At 38.9% G+C, this 18,807-nt stretch overlaps 1 protein-coding gene across 15 annotated transcripts in view; it reads left to right on the top strand.

Moving 5' to 3' along the window:
* SLC4A7 (solute carrier family 4 member 7) overlaps window positions 1-18,807 on the top strand; it is a 102,563-nt gene that overhangs the window by 14,356 nt on the left and 69,400 nt on the right. For 7 of the 15 annotated variants that reach the window (XM_074900557.1, XM_074900555.1, XM_074900566.1 and 4 more), the window contains exons 1-2: window positions 14,989-15,110; window positions 16,685-16,692. The exons of 6 other annotated variants lie outside the window; for them this stretch is intronic. In XM_074900557.1, coding sequence (XP_074756658.1) covers window positions 15,071-15,110; window positions 16,685-16,692 — 48 coding nt within the window. In that variant the 5' untranslated portion in view covers window positions 14,989-15,070. Of the gene's footprint in view, window positions 1-14,988; window positions 15,111-15,143; window positions 15,236-16,512; window positions 16,521-16,684; window positions 16,693-18,807 lie in introns of those variants that run through there. 2 more of the 15 variants (XM_074900554.1, XM_074900560.1) reach the window with 2 other exon arrangements.

Raw genomic sequence — 18,807 nt, 5'->3', positions numbered from 1 at the left:
GAAGTACCGGAAGTTGAAGAATTTATAAAAAAAATCCCATTTTCCCTTTGATATACACAGTGATCATACTTTGAGACAGTCGTCAGGAGTGATGTACTAATTTTGCGTCACCACTGTGGACAAATTTTGAAACAGGTTACATGCTTCAGATTCTGTCAGTAATCCTATATCAATCCAAGTCATAGAAAATCCAAACCTAAAAACTAACTCTTTGTTGGAAGTGAAACGAAAGAGTCTAAATGAAATCAAGTAGTGTTTAAAGGTGCAAAGCTCTTGATAGAGTTGATCATGAAACTCTTCACAGATGAGAAAGCTGATGTTTAAGTGTCCTCTGCTGATTATGTAAGTTAATGTGTTAAATTTACTTGTAGCAAGTAGTTGACAGAAGTCTTATTGATGGGAATAATGGTTTATATCAAAGTTGCTCAGAGACTAGATGTAATGAAATAAATAATTGGATGTGATCCTGTCATGCTATTCTAAGACCCACTAGAGCAGCAAACAAGTCTTTTTATCATAGAAAGTGCCACCCAGCATATGACTACAGCACAACAGAGAAGTCTAGGGTTGAGCACAGGGCAATTTGTATTCCCTTGCAGCTGAGGGCTGAATGTGGTTTCTGGTTTTAAATGCTTACTGGTGAGGTTGTTGGATTTTTTTTTTTTTTAATTTGAGTCTGTTTGTTACTATAATAGAGAGAGCCTGTAATTCAAGGGCTGCTTATGATGTGTTTGTGAAGAAGTGGTTCCTGATTGTCAAGGTGGTATAGCGTGGGAGAGCTATGTTCATGGCTTCTTAGATCATGTGTTAGTATTAACCTGTTATAAACAGTAGCTCCTTCAGGGGCTTCCTGAGTTAGGACAGATAGAATTTTCCTCTGTAGCTTCATACATTTCCAACAGAAGCAATTTAAGCAGAGGGTTTTTCTTAAAGTTGTGTCTTTACTGCTCTTTGTGCATAAAATCTTGGTGAATAGTGTTTGAAAAATTGTATTTGAGTCATTGCTTCAGAATTAAGTAAAATGTTAAGGCTATTCAGCAGTGTAAGCACTGATGTATCTCCATTAGACTCACAGAAATCATAGAATCATTTAGATCGTTAAGTACAATTGTAAATGTTTGCTTGCCATTAATATGCTTTGACAGTTATATTGATAACATCAGTAAAAAAGATTTGAGTCAAGTTAGTTGGCAACACCTAGAAAATACAGTAATAGTTAACTGAAAGATTTATATATTTTTTTGAGAAAGCTTAACTATGGAATATAATACTGCTTTAAAGCTGTCAATAGGTATGTAGAGCTATTAAAATAGGAAAATGACTATTTAAAGAAAAATGGGTGAGTTTCAAGAAAGGGGCAGTGAACTCTCTTCTGCCACCCTCTTTCTCCATCCTTCTTCTTATAGACTATGAATGCTGCTAATCTTTCAAACCTGCATGCCTACCTTTGTCTCCAATGCTACTTTATTCTTTTAGAGCTTTTAGAAATATGGGTTTATCTTGTAATTCAAATTAAGACCTAGGGTAAAAATGAAGCCTGCTGATGGTTCTGTAAGTCTGGTGTGGTGGTACAGTTCCCCTGTTGTGGAATGTGTTCATGATGGTACTGTTTAGGAGAGCACACATGTTTCAAATGGGTATAAGTTCCTAATAACATTATGTGTTATCAAAAATCCAGTTACGTTATGGAATTAGTCAAAACTGGAAACAAGCTTCAAATACATAGGATAAACTTTTCTGTAGGCTTCTTCCATTATTTCATTTCCTAAACAGTAAGTGTAAACATGCATTGCCGTCTTTTCAGTTGCTTTTTGATTAACATACTACTTTAACAGATTGGTATTTGAGTATGCAGCTTGATCATTTTCTTCAGTAGGAAAAGCTGGAAGAACCACAACAGTAGAAAGCGTGATGATTGTGCTCTGTATTATTGTACAATAGCTTCCTTTCTGAGGTTATCAGAATTGCGTGCTTTTCCCAATTACGTAGCTTGTATGACTAAATTTCAGGTCTTTAATCATTCTGATCTCAGTGGTCTGAAAAAAAGTAAGTTATCTTCACTCATATATCTTGTCCATGAGGGAAAATTTGGGGTTTATAGCAGAAGCGTGTACAAGTGATTTTTGAAGTGGACTGCTTTCAGGTTCCTCCTAGTGTTGTGGTATGAATGTTTTAATTCTGAACTGAACTACAGTACAGTCTTTCTTTAATAGTAGAGCTTCCTTTTGGTTCAGTTTTTCTGTCCCAGTGAGAAAAAGGTACCTTATCCTTTCTTGGGGCCCCATCAATGCACAGAGACCTCAGACCACATAAATAGCTTTTAGTAGACAGTTGACCTAGTTATAGACATTTCAAAATATCCATTTGTCATATACTTGAATTATTCTGTATATATATATATATATATATTATTTTTAAGTAATGCTTCTGCTAGTGTTGATTTTGATAATCAGAAATGAAAACTGATTCGATTTTCAAGATTGATCCTCTTGGAAACCTCCGTTTTTGAGGAGGTCTGTAAGAGGTTGTTAAAGTCAGATATGAAATGATTGCTTTTATTTAAATTAATTACATGTCAGTCAAAAACTCAGAAATTAATATTAAGATCACCAAAAGCTAGATGTCATACCACCCCAAATAGAAATTTTTATTCAGTTTTCCATAAAAAGGTACCATTTCCTACCAGAGTTTAGTGCCTTACTGTCATTCAGATACAATCTCATTTGCTTAAGGTTAATGTGCAGTATAAGCCAGTTTGATTCTGTTTGTTCTATATATAGGAGATTTTTGCAGCATGCTGTTCAGTGCCACTTTTCCAGCCTGGTTTACAGGCAGTTGATTTTTCTTCTGTAGAATCAGTCCTGTGAAGAAATGCAAGAATAATAGCAAGTAATTTGGTGGATAGGGTAATTTCTTTGTGTGTACCCTGACTTAAGCGAAGTAACACTAGAAAAAAAGGATGGGTATGCTTATAATATGTATACAATCTAGGCAAATGAGAATTATATCATTAGAAACATGAAGAGTTACCTACAGGATAAGTATATTCAAATTCTTCCTATTTGAATATTTATTTACATGTTATTTTTGTCTGTAGGTGGGAGAGGTTCAACTTTATTGCTCTTAACTATTTCTCATGTATCTTGTAATCCATTTTTTCACATTCTCTCCTGTGTCAGTCTGAGGTGGAAAACAGTTGTTTGGAATCATGAAACGATGAAAGCTTAGTTTGGTTGCTAAAAGCCTTCTAGTGAAGAAGTTCTTTTCCTCAGGAAAACCAAGTTAAACATGTAGTTGTATTAATGTGTATGTGATTAAGATACCTGATTGCAGAAATTTGTTTGATATAGTAACATGTCCCCCGGGCTGTAAGCTGTAGTTGGTCCTATTTTATATGTCAGAGTAAAAGCAAATCTTGGATTGTGTGTAGATGGCTTCTCTACAGGTTTGATAGTATCAGAAAGACATACTTATTCTTGAGACTTGGTTTCTAAATTGCTAGGAATGTCATGTAATTTTTTAAAAAATTATTTTGCTTTATCTATTTTCCCTTATCTCTTGTTTGTAGAAAATTCATTTGGCTGCCAGTTGCAGTTGCTGTTGTGTAGACCAACTCTTGAATTTTTATAGCATTTAAAAATTCCCTCCTATCTGTGAAATCCTGAATTACAAATGTTAAGATGAAGATCTTGTAGCCGTCAGATATGGCATATTTGATTCATATTGCTGGAAGGTCTTTTGCTTGGGTCTCCAGTCTAGAAGATGTAATATTTTATGTATTTGTCTTAATGCTTGCTTTGTATTTGACTTAGTATGTTAGTTTTCTGTTTGTTAATGGCATCACTTATGTTCATAAGGACATCTTAAAGCTATTTAATCTCTTTTTCAAGTTCAGGTAGAAAATGCAGGAGGAGATTTTCTATCTTGGGGCATGTCTTGATATATTGAAGCCAACTTTAGAATTCCTGCGGCTGGTCAAAATTGCCATGGTTCAATCTCAGGGAGCATAGGTCTGATCTAAGATTACTCTGCAAGTTCAAATTTGCCTTACAAGAAAACTATGGCAGTAGAATTTTTATGGGCAGACTTTATTCAAGGCTAGATAATTAATTGTCTGTCTTCCAGAAGTCAGTGTGAAAGCCCAAAGCCAGTCTAAATTCCTTGTGCATGCTCTAATTTAACTTAAAATCAGTCTTTCCTTGAGCTTGTGTTTGTGGTACTGGATGGCAGCATACATGTTAAGTTGCATGGAACTGTGTTCTAACTGTGGCTGTATTAGGAAGATAGGTAGCTTATGTTGCTTATGCCAAAATGATTAAAAAATTGTTTGGGTAACCTTTTCAGAGAGCACCCTTTTTAGTAGTTTTTGACTGGTTAGAACTTGCATGCAAACTGAAATGTTAATGCTCCCTAAAGCAGAGAATTCTAAGTGTTTGTTAAACAAATCAAGAGTATCTTAATTTGCCTGCTGCCTGTTGGATGCATTAATTTTTTTTCACTAAATAGCCCCTCAAGTCATAAGCTTAGAGTTAAGAGTCCTACAGCATTAGTTTTTCTTCTTCACAAGAGAAATGCCTGCATCTTCCTTAGAAGTACCGTCAAGTAGATTGTTTTTTACGTGGTTATTCACAAAGAGAAAAATTGTAATAAAGTACTAAAAAAGAAAAATCTTCCAGTAGTTGTTCTTGAGACAAAGCATGCAGCAACTACAAAAGAGTCAGATTTTTGTTAATTTTTAGATCTGTCAGAAAACTTCCCTTTGTGTTTTGTCAGTTGAACTTTCCTGTAAAATACATACTATGTACAATGGCATATATGAATGTCATGTCAGAATCAGCACCTTACTTTTAAACTGACTTCTAGAACCTCCTAGTCAGATGCACCAAAAACATTACATTTCTTAGTATGTCAGAAAATTGGCTGCTTTTTCTTTTTAATCAGAAACAAAAGGGGTCAGCTGTATAGCTTTAAATCATGTTCGACAAAGCAAATAAGAGAAGTGGATCCCCTTTTAAAGAGGGAGGATCCTTCTGAAGGATCTTAGGCTGGCTTGTAGAAGTTTAAATTTCTGACAGTTTTTTTGTCTAGCAACATCTTCCCCTATAAAGGTTATTTCAGACTTTTAAGATATTCCGCTGTGCCTTAGAATTTCAGGAGAAAAATGGAAGACGTTTTGGCAAGAAAGTACATGCCTTAAGATAGGGCTTCATGCTGAGGCTGAGCTGGACTAATTAGATCCTGGTCTCTGAAGGTGGGGTGTCGTTTGTGCTTTGTCCTGTTTCCTTTCCTGTAAATAGGTTGAACTTGTGAAGCTGGCAAAAAACAAACAAAAACCTGAAAAAAACAGCCACCAAAACTTGTTAGGTAGTTTTCTGAAAATGAATGTAAACTGAGTTATATGTTTACTCTGTGATCAGGAAAGCATCAGATCCAACGTAAGGCAAGGATGTTGTAATGTCTAGTCAAAACATTGTGAGAAGAAGGGAAGGTGGTATGAATGGTTATCTCTCCGTTTCTCCAAGCTGTTCATTTTGCCCAAGCTGAGATATGAAGCCACAGTGTTGGAAGTGTGCCTCCACTACAGTCCAAGTCAAGCCTCTGCTAGAGTTGCCTCATGGTCCTATCCTTCCTACTTTGGGCTCACCAGTCTCACCCTCTCTGTGCACTGCCTGCGCCTCACCAGTAATAAGTCGTGGCAGAGCTGAAGTGGCAAAATACTGTCTGGAATTTTATTGCCAGGTTGGTTCCCTGATCTGATATGTTGTTGGTTCAGATGACTGTCAGCACTAGCACACAAACAAGAATTGCAGCTTTATGTTACTGTCTGCCTTATTAGTAAAATACATGTGGATTGCTAGAACTTATTTTTTTGGTAGTTGTGAATTTGTTGTGGTAGAGGCTTGCTAATACACTGGTAACTAGTTGACATTTGACATACAACAGTGGTAATGGTCTGACTGGTTGGTATTCAAGACATTGGAAATCTGCATTTATTATGAAGTTATTCAGCATAACTTGGGAGATGAGATTTGTGGAATGTATTTTGTATTAAAATAATCTGCAGATAACAGCAGCTGTATCATGTATGTTACACCACTTTCATGAGGAGTAACCACGCTGAGACTGAGACTGGTGCATACCACACTAACCCATTTGTCGATAGCAGATGCCATCATCAACATTAGGGGGGCCCTGCCTCCAGCCAATAAATTGAGTTTATTGGCCTGTGTGGATTTGATGGCCTGTCACATCTGACCCCTAGGAATATAAGGCTCTAGTGGATAGTGGTGCCCAATGCACCCTAATGCCATCCATTTTTAAAGGAGCAGAACCCATTTGTGTAACAGGGGGGGTCTCAACGACTCACTGTGTTGGAGGCCAAGGTGAGCTTAACTGGGAATGAGTGGGGAAAAGCACCCCATTGTGACTGGCCCAGAGCCTTCATGCATTCTTGGTATAGATTATCTCAGGAGAAGATATTTTAAGGACCCAATACCAGTGGGTTTTTGTTATAGCTGCCTTGGAGGCAGGAAAGCAAACAACTGTCTGCCTCGTCCAGTCTCTCAGAAGACCCTTCTGTTGTGAGATTGCTGAGGGTTGAAGAACAACAGGTGCCAATTGCTACTACAAGAGTGCACTGACGGCAGCATATCACTAGCTGAGACTCTGTAATCCCTATCCATAAACTGATTTGTCGACTAGGGAGCCAAGGAGTCATCAGCAAGGTGTGCTCCCCTTTAACAGCCCTATATGGCCAGTGTGAAAGTCTGATGGATAGTAGAGGTTGACAGTGGACTGTTGTGGCCTGAATGAAGTCACACCATGGCTGAGTGCTGCTGTGCCAGATACGTTAGAACTTCAGTACAAACTGGAGTTGAAGGCAGCCAAGTAGTATGCCATGATTGATGCTGCTAATGCATTCTCCTCCATCCCTCTAGCAGCAAAGTGGAGGCCACAATTTGCTTTCATCTGGAGGGGTGTCCAGTACATCTGGAATCAAATGCCCCAGCAGTGGAAATGCAGCCCCACCATTTGACATGGATTGATCCAGACTGCACTGGAACAGGGTGGAGTCCCAGAACACCCGTAATACATTGATGGCATAATTGTATGGGGTAATACAGCAGAAATTGTTTTTGAGAAAGGGAAGAAAATAGTCCAAATCTTCTGAGGGCCAGTTTTGCCATAAAGCAAAGTAAGATCAAGGGACCTGCACAAGAGATTCAGTTTTTAGGAATAAAATGGCAATATGGATGTCATCGCATCCTGAGGGATGTGATCAATAAAATAACAGCTATGTTCCCAGACTAGTAAAAAGGAAACACAAGCTTTCCTTAGGCATTGTGGGTTTCTGGAGCATGCATATTCCAAATTACAGTCAGATTGTAAGCCCTCTCTATTGAGTGGCCTGGAAAAAGAATGATTTTACATGGGGCCCTCAACAGTGACAAGCCTTTGAACAGATTAGATGGGAAATAATTGATGCAGTAGCCCTTGGGCTGGTTTGGGCAGGACAAGATGTTAAAAATGTACTCGACACTGCAGCTGGGGAAAATGGCCCTACCTGGAGTCTCTGGCAAGGAGCATCAGGGGAGACTTGGGGTCAACCCCTGGGGTTTTAGAGTCCGGGATATAGAGGATCTGAAGCCCATTATACTCCAACCAAAAAAGAGATATTAGCAGCTTAAGAAGGGGTTTGAGCTGCTTTGAAGGTAATTGGTACTGAAGCACAGGTCCTCCTGGCACCCTGACTGCTGGTGCTGGGCTGGATGTTCAAAGGGCAGGTTCGCTTTACACACCATGCAACTGATGCCATGTGGAGTAAGTGGATTGCACTGATCACACAACGGGCTCTAATAGGGAGCGCTAGCTGCCTGGAAGTACTGGAAGTGATTACAAATTGGCCAGAAGGCAGAGATTTTGGAATGTCACCAGAGGAAGAGGTGATGTGCTGAAGAGGCTCCACCATGTAATAAAATACCAGATAATGAGAAGTGATATGCCCTGTTTACTGGTAGGTCTTGTTGCATTGTAGGGGGGAAACATTGAAGGTGGAAGGCAGCTGTGTGGAGCCCCACATGACAGGTCACAGAAGCTGTTGAAGGAGAAGGTGAATCAAGTCAGTTTGCCATCCAGCTGGCCTTGGATATCGCTGAACGAGAAAGGTGGCTGGTGCTCTACCTCTCTACTGACTCATGGATGGTGGCAAACGCACTGTGGGAGTGGTTACAGAAGTGGAAACGGAGCAACTGGCAGCACAGAGGCAAACCCATCTGGGCTGCTGAATTATGGCAAGATACTGCTGCTCGGGTAGAGAATCTTGTTGTGAAAGTACACCATGTAGATGCTCATGTAGCCAGGAGCTGGGCCCCTGAAGAACATCTGAATGACCAACAGACAGATCAGGCTGCTAAGATTAAGGTGGCTCAAGTGGATCTGGTCTGGCAACATAAGGGTGAAAAATTTATGGCTTGCTGGGCCCATCAGGGGAAGGGTTGTAACATACAGATGGGCTCAGGACTGGTGGGTGGACCATGGTCACTATTGCACAGGTTATCCGTGAATGTGAAACGTGCTGTGATCAAGCAAGCCAAGCACCTAAAACTCTTTGGTATGGAGGATGATAGCTAAAACATACATATAGGGAGGCCTGTTATATCACGTTCCCACAAACTCGGCATGGCAAATGCTATGTGCTCACAATGCTGGAAGCAGCTACTGCGTAGTTGGAGACATATACTGTGCCCCATGCCACTGCCTGAAACACTGTCCCTGTAGTGCACATTAAAAATGTGCTGGGGAAGACAGTCTGGGTTATTCCTGCATCATGTAAAGGTAGACCCATGCATGGGATTACTTTTGCCCAAGGACCTGGGTACACTTGGTGGGTAATGCAGACAGATGGAGAATTTTGATGTGTGCCTCAAGGGGATTTGATTTAGTTGAAAATAGCTGATGAATTGAACTGTCTGATGTTAACTGCTAAATAACCCTGTTACTGCATATCATCATCATATGGTTGATACATATACTAATGGTATCATATTAACATAATAAATGAGCTTTGGTAGAGTCAGGACTGATTTCAGCAATTGGTGCCCAGCAGCTTCCTTGAGATCAACATCTTCAGCCTGCAGACTGTGAGCGTGAACTGCACCAGATATGTCAGCTATGAGCTCCAAGTGTAGCAGAGACAACATGCCATTCACTTGCTGTGACCAAGGTCACCCACTCCACCGACTGAGCCAACTCCATATCACCCCTCCTGCTTTAAAAGACTGTCATGACAGATGGAACCTGAAGTTATGGACTAAACGAACCCACTATACATTTTGGAGGGAAGGCCCATAGGCTAAGGAATGACATCTGTGTGTATTCATCAAAAACGAGGAAAAGGCATGGTGTTTAATTAGAATGTATTGGGAAACATGGAACCTGAGCATAATGTCAATGGTATGGATTAAGGGGTGGATGCTGTCCTGGTTTTGGCTGGGGTAGAGTTAATTCTTCTTAGTAGCTGGAGTAGTGCTGTGTTTTGGATTCAGTATGGGATTTGATGTGAGAAGAATGTTGATAATACGCTGACATTTTTACTTGTTGCTAAGAAATCAAGGACTTTCCAACTTCCCATGTCCTACCCATGCACAGGTGTACCAAAAGCTGGGAGTGAGCACAGCCAGAGCACCGGACCTAAATTGGCCAGTGAAACACTCATATCATGTAACGTCACACTCAGTGTATAAAGGAAGGTCAGCTGTGAAGGAAGGGGTTCTGTCTTGCTTCAGGGATTGCCATTGCAGGATCTTAGTATTTCAGGAGTGCTAGTTGAGAATGGCCTGGGTATCAGTCAGAGGGTGGTGGGCAGTCACATTGTACATTACCCATTTGTACTTTAAGTTAATACTGTTGTAAACTTTTAATCTCAACCTATGAGTCTCCCTTTACCCCTCCAATTTTTTTGCCCACCCCTCCCTGGTGGGGGAGGGTAAGCAGCTGCGTTATGTTTCACTGCCAGCTGGGTTTAAATCATGACAAAGAGAAAGATGTGTAGGTGAATAATCATTCAAAAATTATAGCATTCATTAAAAGAGTATATTTTTTTTTAGCTGCTGCTGTTTGGTGTTCTTGTCAAGGAACTGTGGGTGTAGCTTGGTTTGGTTATATTTGGAGAGTGTCCCAACTGGATAATTTGACTATTCTTTCTTTTTTTTTTTTCTTTTTTCTTCCTGAGGATCTGATGTCAAGGAAAGGCTTTTGTGTGCCTGTAATTCAAATAATGTCAGTAGAAAATAGATAAAATTATCTGCCCTATATTATGCTGCTTCATATCTGGATTTATCAGCTGTTCACTTCCGTGCCATTATTCTAGGAGATGAATGTTTAATATTTGTACAAGTGATTGTAGAGCATTTAAACATATGGCCTTGGTTAGGTGTCATTAATAGTGTTGAAACAGCCCCAGTTTATAGTTCTTGTTAACTTGCACAGTGATCTAAGGCTTATTTAGGATTAAGAAAAAATAGAATATCTCTCAAAAACCCTGCCAGAATGCCTGGAGATGAGTTTAGGTAGAAGCAAGTGATGAAGGATATGTTGTAGTTGTGAAATGAGAAGCTTTGTATTTAGAAAGCATCCCCTCATTCTTTTGCACCCCCCCCCCCCCCCCCCCCCGACCACCCTCAACCAATCAAATTGCCCAAACCCCCCCTAGCCTAGCTCAATGCCTTTTGCATGGTGACCACATGCTTATACATGTTGAAGTGAAATTCTTGGTAGTGTTCCGTTTGAACATGGTGAACTTCTTTCATGTCTCTACTGAGGGATGTTTTTGAGAAATAAGTACTTTAAAACTTTACATACATCTTTTGATTTTCTGCTTCATCAGTGTATCCAAATCAGGGCTGCAGGGTGATTAATGAAGTAGTCTGTACAATAGTGTACATACTAACCTTGTTGTTGATGCCAGTTCAGATCACAAATTTCATTGGTATCCTCTCTAGAGAGTATGTGGCTCTCAGAATGTCTAATTGTGCAATGTAAGGAGGGCTCAGATTAGCAATCTGTCTCATGATCACTCTCAGCATCCTGCTGGCTTGTGACAGCTGTCCTGCAATGTGCTGAGAAACCCTAGAGTCCACTACTGGGGAAATACACCAGAGAATATATTTTTGTTTTGTTTGTGTCTTTTTTCTTTTTTTGGAAACTGTTTCATGTGTATGTGCTGATACAAACTGGGGCAAGCTGAAGCGTACTGTGCAGATGTACTTCTTGGGAACTGGCTGTTAGGTGGAAATTGTATCTGGAAGATACTTTTAGGCAGTCAAACTCTTGTTTTTTGTGGATAGTTTTAATTCATTAAACGATGAGCCACTGCCTGTGAAGGTTTCTGTGTTCCCTTGCTGAGGGAATAACATCTTCTTAGAGGAATAGTTTAATTTACATATAGTAGAGAAGTTGTAGGAAGCTGTTTTTAATATAAGTTAGTAGGTGGCCATTTAATAAGCAGAACAAAACCATCTGTAGTGGTATTTGACATACTAACATTAAGCAACTTGCTCCTGCCTCATTTCAATCCCCTAGCACCTTGCTTTCCCTCCTGACTCCCCTGTGACATGGGCCACCCCCCCACACCCCAACCCCATCCAAAATAAAAGCTGATTTCGAAGTATTATTGTCTCATGGGTATGTATTTCTTGTTTATATTCTTTTCTGAAGAGAGGTGCTTTGAGTTTGATAGATGCTATCTCCTTTCAGATACATGAAAAAGGTGGCAGTGAACTGGGTTGGTTATTTTGGACTGCAATGCTAGAAAAGATTGTTGTGTTCATTCTGTATAATCTGTTCATATAAGGAAGGATTGAGTTTGGATTATGGATGCAGCTCTTAACACCCCACTCCTCCAAGCCCTGAAAGAGGATTCTCAAGTATCAATAGAAGCCTCTTACTGATCTATCAATTTAGGCCTAGATGTGTGAGTATGTCAGTATGACCTTTTTTGCAAGCAAGCGAGCATTCAGTTCCTCTGTGCTCCTATCTGGCTAGGTCTGATAGTGCTGGGCTTGAGCTCACATAGTAAATCCTGCTGAGAGCACAGTCCTGCCCACTGCAGCTACTTTAAATGAAATGTGCTCATGTCCTGCCATCTCAGAATGGCAGATTCAGCACTGCTCAGCCTGCTGGAGACTGTGCAAACCCTGCAGTAAGGCAGTTTACTGCCACTTCATGATAGACTGGGATCATAGGTGCTTTCTTATTTTAAGAGCAAAATTTGGATGATGAGAAAGAGCTTGTGGCTGTAGTAATGCATGCAACTTGCTGGTGTGTTAATGTCAGTGTTGCTGTAGAATGTGATGGGGGTGGTTTTTACAAACTGATCCAGAAACTAGTCATGACAGGTGATGTGAAAATTACTCTTGTACTCTATTGTAAACGTTTCTGCATTCCACCCCGTGGTTAACAGAGGTTTTAGAATGAGTCCAATGTAGTTGATTTTGAGGGAATTTTTAATGCAAGTTGGTGCTGTTTAGAAGGAAGTCATGGACTATGTATTGCTTGTAAAAAGACTAAAAGTTTCTTCTAAGCTCTTAGCAAAAACTTTATTTTCTGTCTGGAGAATAGATACATACTTCTTTTGGACCTGTTTTTCCAAAAACGTGCTTTTATAGCTGGAAATAAGCTCAGAAAGTGGAACTTGAAGGGGGGGTATAAGAGAGAAAATTAAGAAGGACAGATTGATGGAAAAATTGTATGTTTCATGATAGCTACTTACATTTCTTTTTCATTAAAAAAAATTAAAGCCCTCCTATACTTCATAAAGATTCTCTTTCAACATCAAGCATATGGCTGAAATATTGCTACAGCACAAATAGTTTTGCTCCAAGTTCTCAGTGTTGTCACTGAACATGTTCAAGGATGTGATAATTTTGAATATATTTGCCTACAGTTTGTTTTAGAATACTTCTGTAGTTAAACATGTTGAGACAGTTGCAGTTTGAAGTTGTTGTGGTGTTCTACATCTAATGTGAAGCTTTTAAGTGTTTTTTGAATTTTAAGGTTTTTTAACTTTTTTGAAGTGATATTTATTCTTAGGTAAGAGCAGACATTCGTGCACAAAGTATTTTGGTATGGGATTTAAGACAAAAGCTTCCATCTGTGAAAAAAGCTTGTTTATATTTTAGAATGTTGTATTTTTCAGCTCGGCTCTACACATGCATGTTCTATGCTTGCTTGCGCTTTTTTTTTTTTTTTAAAAAATAAATACAGCTTCTGAGTTTTTTTTGTTGCAAGACTGAGTGACTGTTAACTATAGGAATTAGTTGACTACAGACTAGAAGGAGATTTCAATATTTGGCTTCAGAGGGTTTTTTTTAAAATATTTTTTAAAGTTTCCAAACCAAGTAAGTATTCTTTCTAAAACTTATAAAAAATCAAACGTGTGGTTCCCAGCCCTGTCCCCCCTCCTGCCCCTTTCTTTATTCTATCCCAGAGGAATAGACAGCCTCTTACCCCTTCACCCACACATGCACCCCCAAACTAAACAAACCGGCTTTTGTACTTTTAGAAATGGAAGTACTTCTAGTATGGGTTTATGCTAAGGAAGACTGCATGAAAGTCTGGGAGAGCCACCAGAACGCAATTCAGCATAGCTGTTTTGGTCTTCATCTGACTACTGAAGAACTATGAATCTGTGCTCTGCAGGCAAAGAGTAGGTTTGGTTTAGGATGCTCAGTTGAGATCACTAAGAATTAGAGTATCTGATATTTTTGTTTAACTTTGTTCTTTCCATATGAATCAGTTTAGTCATTTACACACAGCAACAGAGAGGCCTTCAGTAGCTTTGAAGTGAAGATTCACACGCATGTTAGAGTGAACATCTATTTACAGAGTGGAACCAAACTACTTTTAAACTCTTGTCAGCACCATCTGAGAATACTTTTATTAATCTATGGTTAGAGAATTTTCTGGACTGAGAAAGGCAGGGAGGGGAACTGAACTGGTCTTCTTTCTGAACTGCTAGGTGATAAATACAGTCTTCACAGTTGCACAGTATGCTGCTTTGACTGGTGGTATTTGCCCCAAGTTTATGAACAGTATGTTATTTGTTTTGTTTTGTCTGAGTTGTTCGTTGGTTGGGATGGCAACAGTCCAGCTCCATTACTAGAGTTCTCGTCATCCAAGAAGTAGGAATGAAAGAAGAAAAGAACAAGGAAGGCAGTGTCATGTTATGAAGGTTAAGTTATGGGTAATACCTTAAAGAGCCAGTTTTCCTAAGCTTCTATGATGAGACAAGGAGATTAAGGTCTGTCAGTGATGAAGAGGGGAAGAATGAAATGAAGCTCTGAATTTGATTTGCTAGAGTGGAGGTTGCATTTTTTTAAGTTTGGCTTAAGCAAAGAAAAAAGGATAGCTACTTGTATCATACCTGAAACAGAGCCATCTTACTCTGGAAGGAGACAGGAAATTAATTGCAGCTAACAGCATGGCTTTTTTAAACTTCAACAGGAAAACAAATAAACAAGGATTTTTTTGTAAGCTCTGGTTTATTTTGCTGAACAAGAATATACGGCTTATGTAAAAAAACAACTTTGGAATGAGTGTTCAGTGAAAGGTCAGTAATACAGCTATAAACACACTTAGCAGATGTTTGACTTCTGGGTTGTTCTGTTCTGTGATCCAAAGTACAAATGTGCTTTCATTTTGTAGTGCTAATGAAGTCTTGGATCAGAGCAAAAATACAATCTTGGAGCTGTCTTAACTGCTGTTGATGCAGAAAATGTTAAGTCTGGAACACTGTTTCAGTTCCTTTTTTGGTATTCTCTGAGCTGGAATTGAAGGCACGCTGTCTTGCCCGTTCCGCTCTCGTGCGACCCTGTAGTAGCTGTAATCAGTGGCCTGGGAGATGAGAGACTCGCGAGGGAGCGATTGGCTGCAAGGCTGGGGAGCAATTTCCCGGAGTACATCTGTGTCAAGCAGAGCGAGCTAAAGCCGTCATGTATGCGCAGTCTCTGATCTCTTGGGAGGTTCATTACAGGGTCTCGCACAAGGGCATTCTCCGCTTCTGCACATCAGCATGGAAGAAGCTCGTCCAGGGAAGAAGATGCAACCTGTATGTAAATAGCAGCTGTTTAACCTCATGAAGGTTCGAACGTGCTTTGATGCAAGTGATATTTAGCAGCTGTGTCTCAGAGTGGTGTGCTACCTTAGACTCACTAGCTGTGGAAGAAATTTTTCAAAGGTCTGGTGATGGAAATAATACTTGATGTAGAGATTTCTGTATTAGGGAAGATATTTTCTGTGTAGTTAGAATTGCTTAATCATAGTAACTGGCTTAATTCAGGAAGAAAACGTACTTTTGCAAACGCAAGAGTATACTACCAGATTTTGAGAGTGGTTGTATTGTTTGGTTTTTTTTTTTTTGTAGTAATATTTTGAGTCAGCTTTTCTTAATTTGAAGGTTATCACCTGTGACTTTGAGTAATTCTGTACAAGTATAGCAGGTCAGTTTCTGGTAAAGAACCTTGAAATAGCGTATTGATTGTTCCTTTTGACCAAACACCCCCCCAACACCCCCCCCCCCCCCAACCCAAAAACCTGAATTTAGTGAGCTGTGTAACCAAGGTAAAGTGTTCACGGAGAGAGTGTTTTCTTCAGACTTCCGTGGTATACCTAAAAATTCCATTTGTGGGGATTTCTACAATGAAGCAGTGAACTCTAGAATTAGTGTTACAAGCTATTGCTTATCTCCTGTGTGGGTAGTCTTTATCACTGCTGTTTAACTGCAATGCAGTGTGTAATAGGGATTACTACTTTACAGTTCCCTGGAAGCTAAAATCTATGGGATGGAATTTTCCTAAGCTGTAAAGCTTTAAAGAACCCTGAATTGTTTGATATAAATTTTACAAGATGACCACTAAATTTTCTGTTCCTTTGTGTGAGCATAAGAAGTCAGGGTTTCCTTTAGACATGTTAAAATGCATCTGATTGCAGTGGTCTGGCTTGTTAGGGTCTCTGTAGTACAGTGATCAGTTTTTGATTTTCACTGAAGTGCTACCTTCAGCTCTGGACACAGAACTCGTTATCAGACATGTATATGCCTAGAAGACTAGGCAAAGATCCAAGGTAACTAGTTATAAAGATTCTACTACTGCTTTTTCCAACTGTAATTTTAGAAATTGAAGGGAATGGACCTATGAATTATTTGAATGAAATTTAGAGCTGTGAGGCAGTGATAAAATGCAACTTTGTAAAATGACTGCTATAATTAATGCTAGATAGGCAAGTTGATATCTTGTGTTGGACTGGTGGCATTATTTGCTAACTTTATGCATGCTGGTAAATTTTCTGGCTTGCAGAACAGTTGAGTTGAATTCAAATGGGATGCTAATTTTTATGGAATATTCTCTTGCATTTTAGTCATGCCTTAATATTGATCAAGACATCCCGTTTTCTCATGTTTGTTCTTACCCATCTTTTTTTGACAAATTGCTGAAGTGCGCTGTAGTGGACAGCCAGTCACTACTGTGATGAGTCTCTTGTCAGTGTTTTATGCTTCCTTTTCTTTCTGATTTTTTTTCTCCCAATTTAATTTTGTGTTCTGATTAACACAAGCACTTTGTGTTTACTGTCCAAAGACTAGTGTCTGATTTGTCTGGGACATGGCAGGTTGTGACACTTGGCATAACAGTGACCAGAGTAATGCCTGCTAGAACCACTGAAATAAAATTATTTATAAACATGAGATGTTCACCTGTGCAGGAAGCAAAACATTAACATGTTTAGAACTGTTTTTTTCCAAAATTGTGGTGGGGGATTTTTTGGTTATTGTTGTGTGTTTTTTTTTTTTTTTTTTTTTTAAATTGGGATTTTTTGTTTGTTTGTTTGTATTTTGGGGTTTTGTTTGGGTTTTTTGGTTTTTATTTTTTTAAGTATCACACATACATGTCTGTGTCTACTGTCTTCCACATACAGTTTTGGAAAAGTAAAACACAGCTTCTGGAGAAGTATGTTCTTATTTCATACTACTTATTGAAGTTTGTTGATGTGTATTGGACATGCTTGTCCGAACAAGATTTGTATAGCTCCTGTGTTTTTTGTAAGTCTTCGAAAAGCAGATTGGTCAGACATATTTAGTAGGATAAGCTGAGCAGTTAATTAAAGGATTAATAGGCTAGAAAAACTTCTATTAACTATTCCTAACCTCCTTTGTTATAGCTTGCTGAAATCTTACTGAAATCTTAAGTGTCAGACCTTACTGTGAGGCTCTAGTATTGCTTTGATTATGAGGGATCTTCATTTACATGTGAGGATAGTTGTGTCAAACGTAATTGTATAACCACAGACAAAATAAACCAAGAAAAGGGGGGGGAAAGCGGGAAGAGGGTGGCAACACTAAAATCCTTGAGCTGTGCAGGAGTCTTTGTGTAGTACTTGAGCAATACCCACTGCTGTGATAGTAGGAAAAAAAAATCTAGAAGGCAGCTGTTCCTGTGCAAATGAGACCATAGCAAATACAACCAAGAGGGAACCCATCAATATGGTATGCTTCCTATTTTAAACCTGGCGAGTGTTCTGTTTGTGAATTATTACTAATTTTACTCTCATCCATATATATTTAGAGGGCAAGGCCAGCTAAAAATTGTATGTGGATGAAATGAGACAGGATCCATTTATATTTGGTACATTTTCCCTTGGCAGTTAGGTTGATGTGCTTAATTTAGAACTGGTAGTGTTTCATCACTTTGGCAACTTCTGAACATACAGTATTACTGTGTAGGCCAATACTGTGCCTAAAGAACTTACTCCACATGCATTTATAAGACTGCTTGTGCAGTTCAATTAAAGACTGTTTAATAGGCTGAATAATGCTTTCATGTACTACTATTTAGAAAGAGCTTTGATTTTTTTTTTTTTTTTTTTTTTTTCATATCCTGGCTGTGCTTCAAGGAGGCAGCAACCGGAGATGTCTGTCCTCCTGCTGACCATAGGCTCATCTTACCTTTGGTTTAGAAGCTGAATCAATCTGATAGAGAAGTAAACGAATATATTTAAAATTTACCAAGTGCTGCTGTTAGTCATTCCTGCAGGTGAACCATGTCAAAAAGCCCTTCCTAATTTGCTTACTCTTAACTAAAGCTACTTGGTGCTTTGCATGGGTAGTGGTGGCAGAGCTGTGGTGTAGACCTAGTGCTGACGATTGCCAGAGGTAGAATGATTGTCACTGAACTCTGTGTACTGTAGTCACAGATGGCATTAACAAATATACTAATATTCTGGCTTCTTTTCTTTAACACTACCAGGGCTGCTGTCACTGGTAGACTTGCAGTCCTATAAAATTAGGAGATAACACTGGTCTTCTCTGACTTTTTTTTTCCCCTTAAGTAATAGTGCTTATTATCTTGCAGTTCTGGGAGATTGAATGAATAGTGAAGAGGCTGTGTTGCATTCTGTAAATCAGAGATGTATTTTATATCCTGACTACATGGAGTATTATGTGTGCTTAGAAGAGAAATGCAGGCTTCTGAAACAAACCTCTTAGGAAATGCTGCTGTGAAAATGTGTCATGAATTACCCTGCTGGTTCTTAATTATTCTGAACAATGTATTTCAGTAGCTGTGTAACAAAACAAGTGAGTCTGTGTGTACCTATTAAAAAAAAATAAATTTTGTATATATATTTATATACAAATAAATATATATGTATATATATTTATATATTTATACACATCTGGAAAACAGTTGCAAAATTAGGTTTTGTAGTTCCTCTTTATCTTTTGAGATGTGTGGTCAAAGTTAAGGTTTTAATTTAGTT

This window comes from Athene noctua, chromosome 2 (genome assembly GCF_965140245.1).
Source record: "Athene noctua chromosome 2, bAthNoc1.hap1.1, whole genome shotgun sequence".
In the NCBI taxonomy this organism is placed as follows: Eukaryota; Metazoa; Chordata; class Aves; order Strigiformes; family Strigidae; genus Athene; species Athene noctua.
The sequence above is the reverse complement of the archived record's forward strand: the minus strand, read 5'-3'. Positions and strand labels throughout refer to the sequence as shown.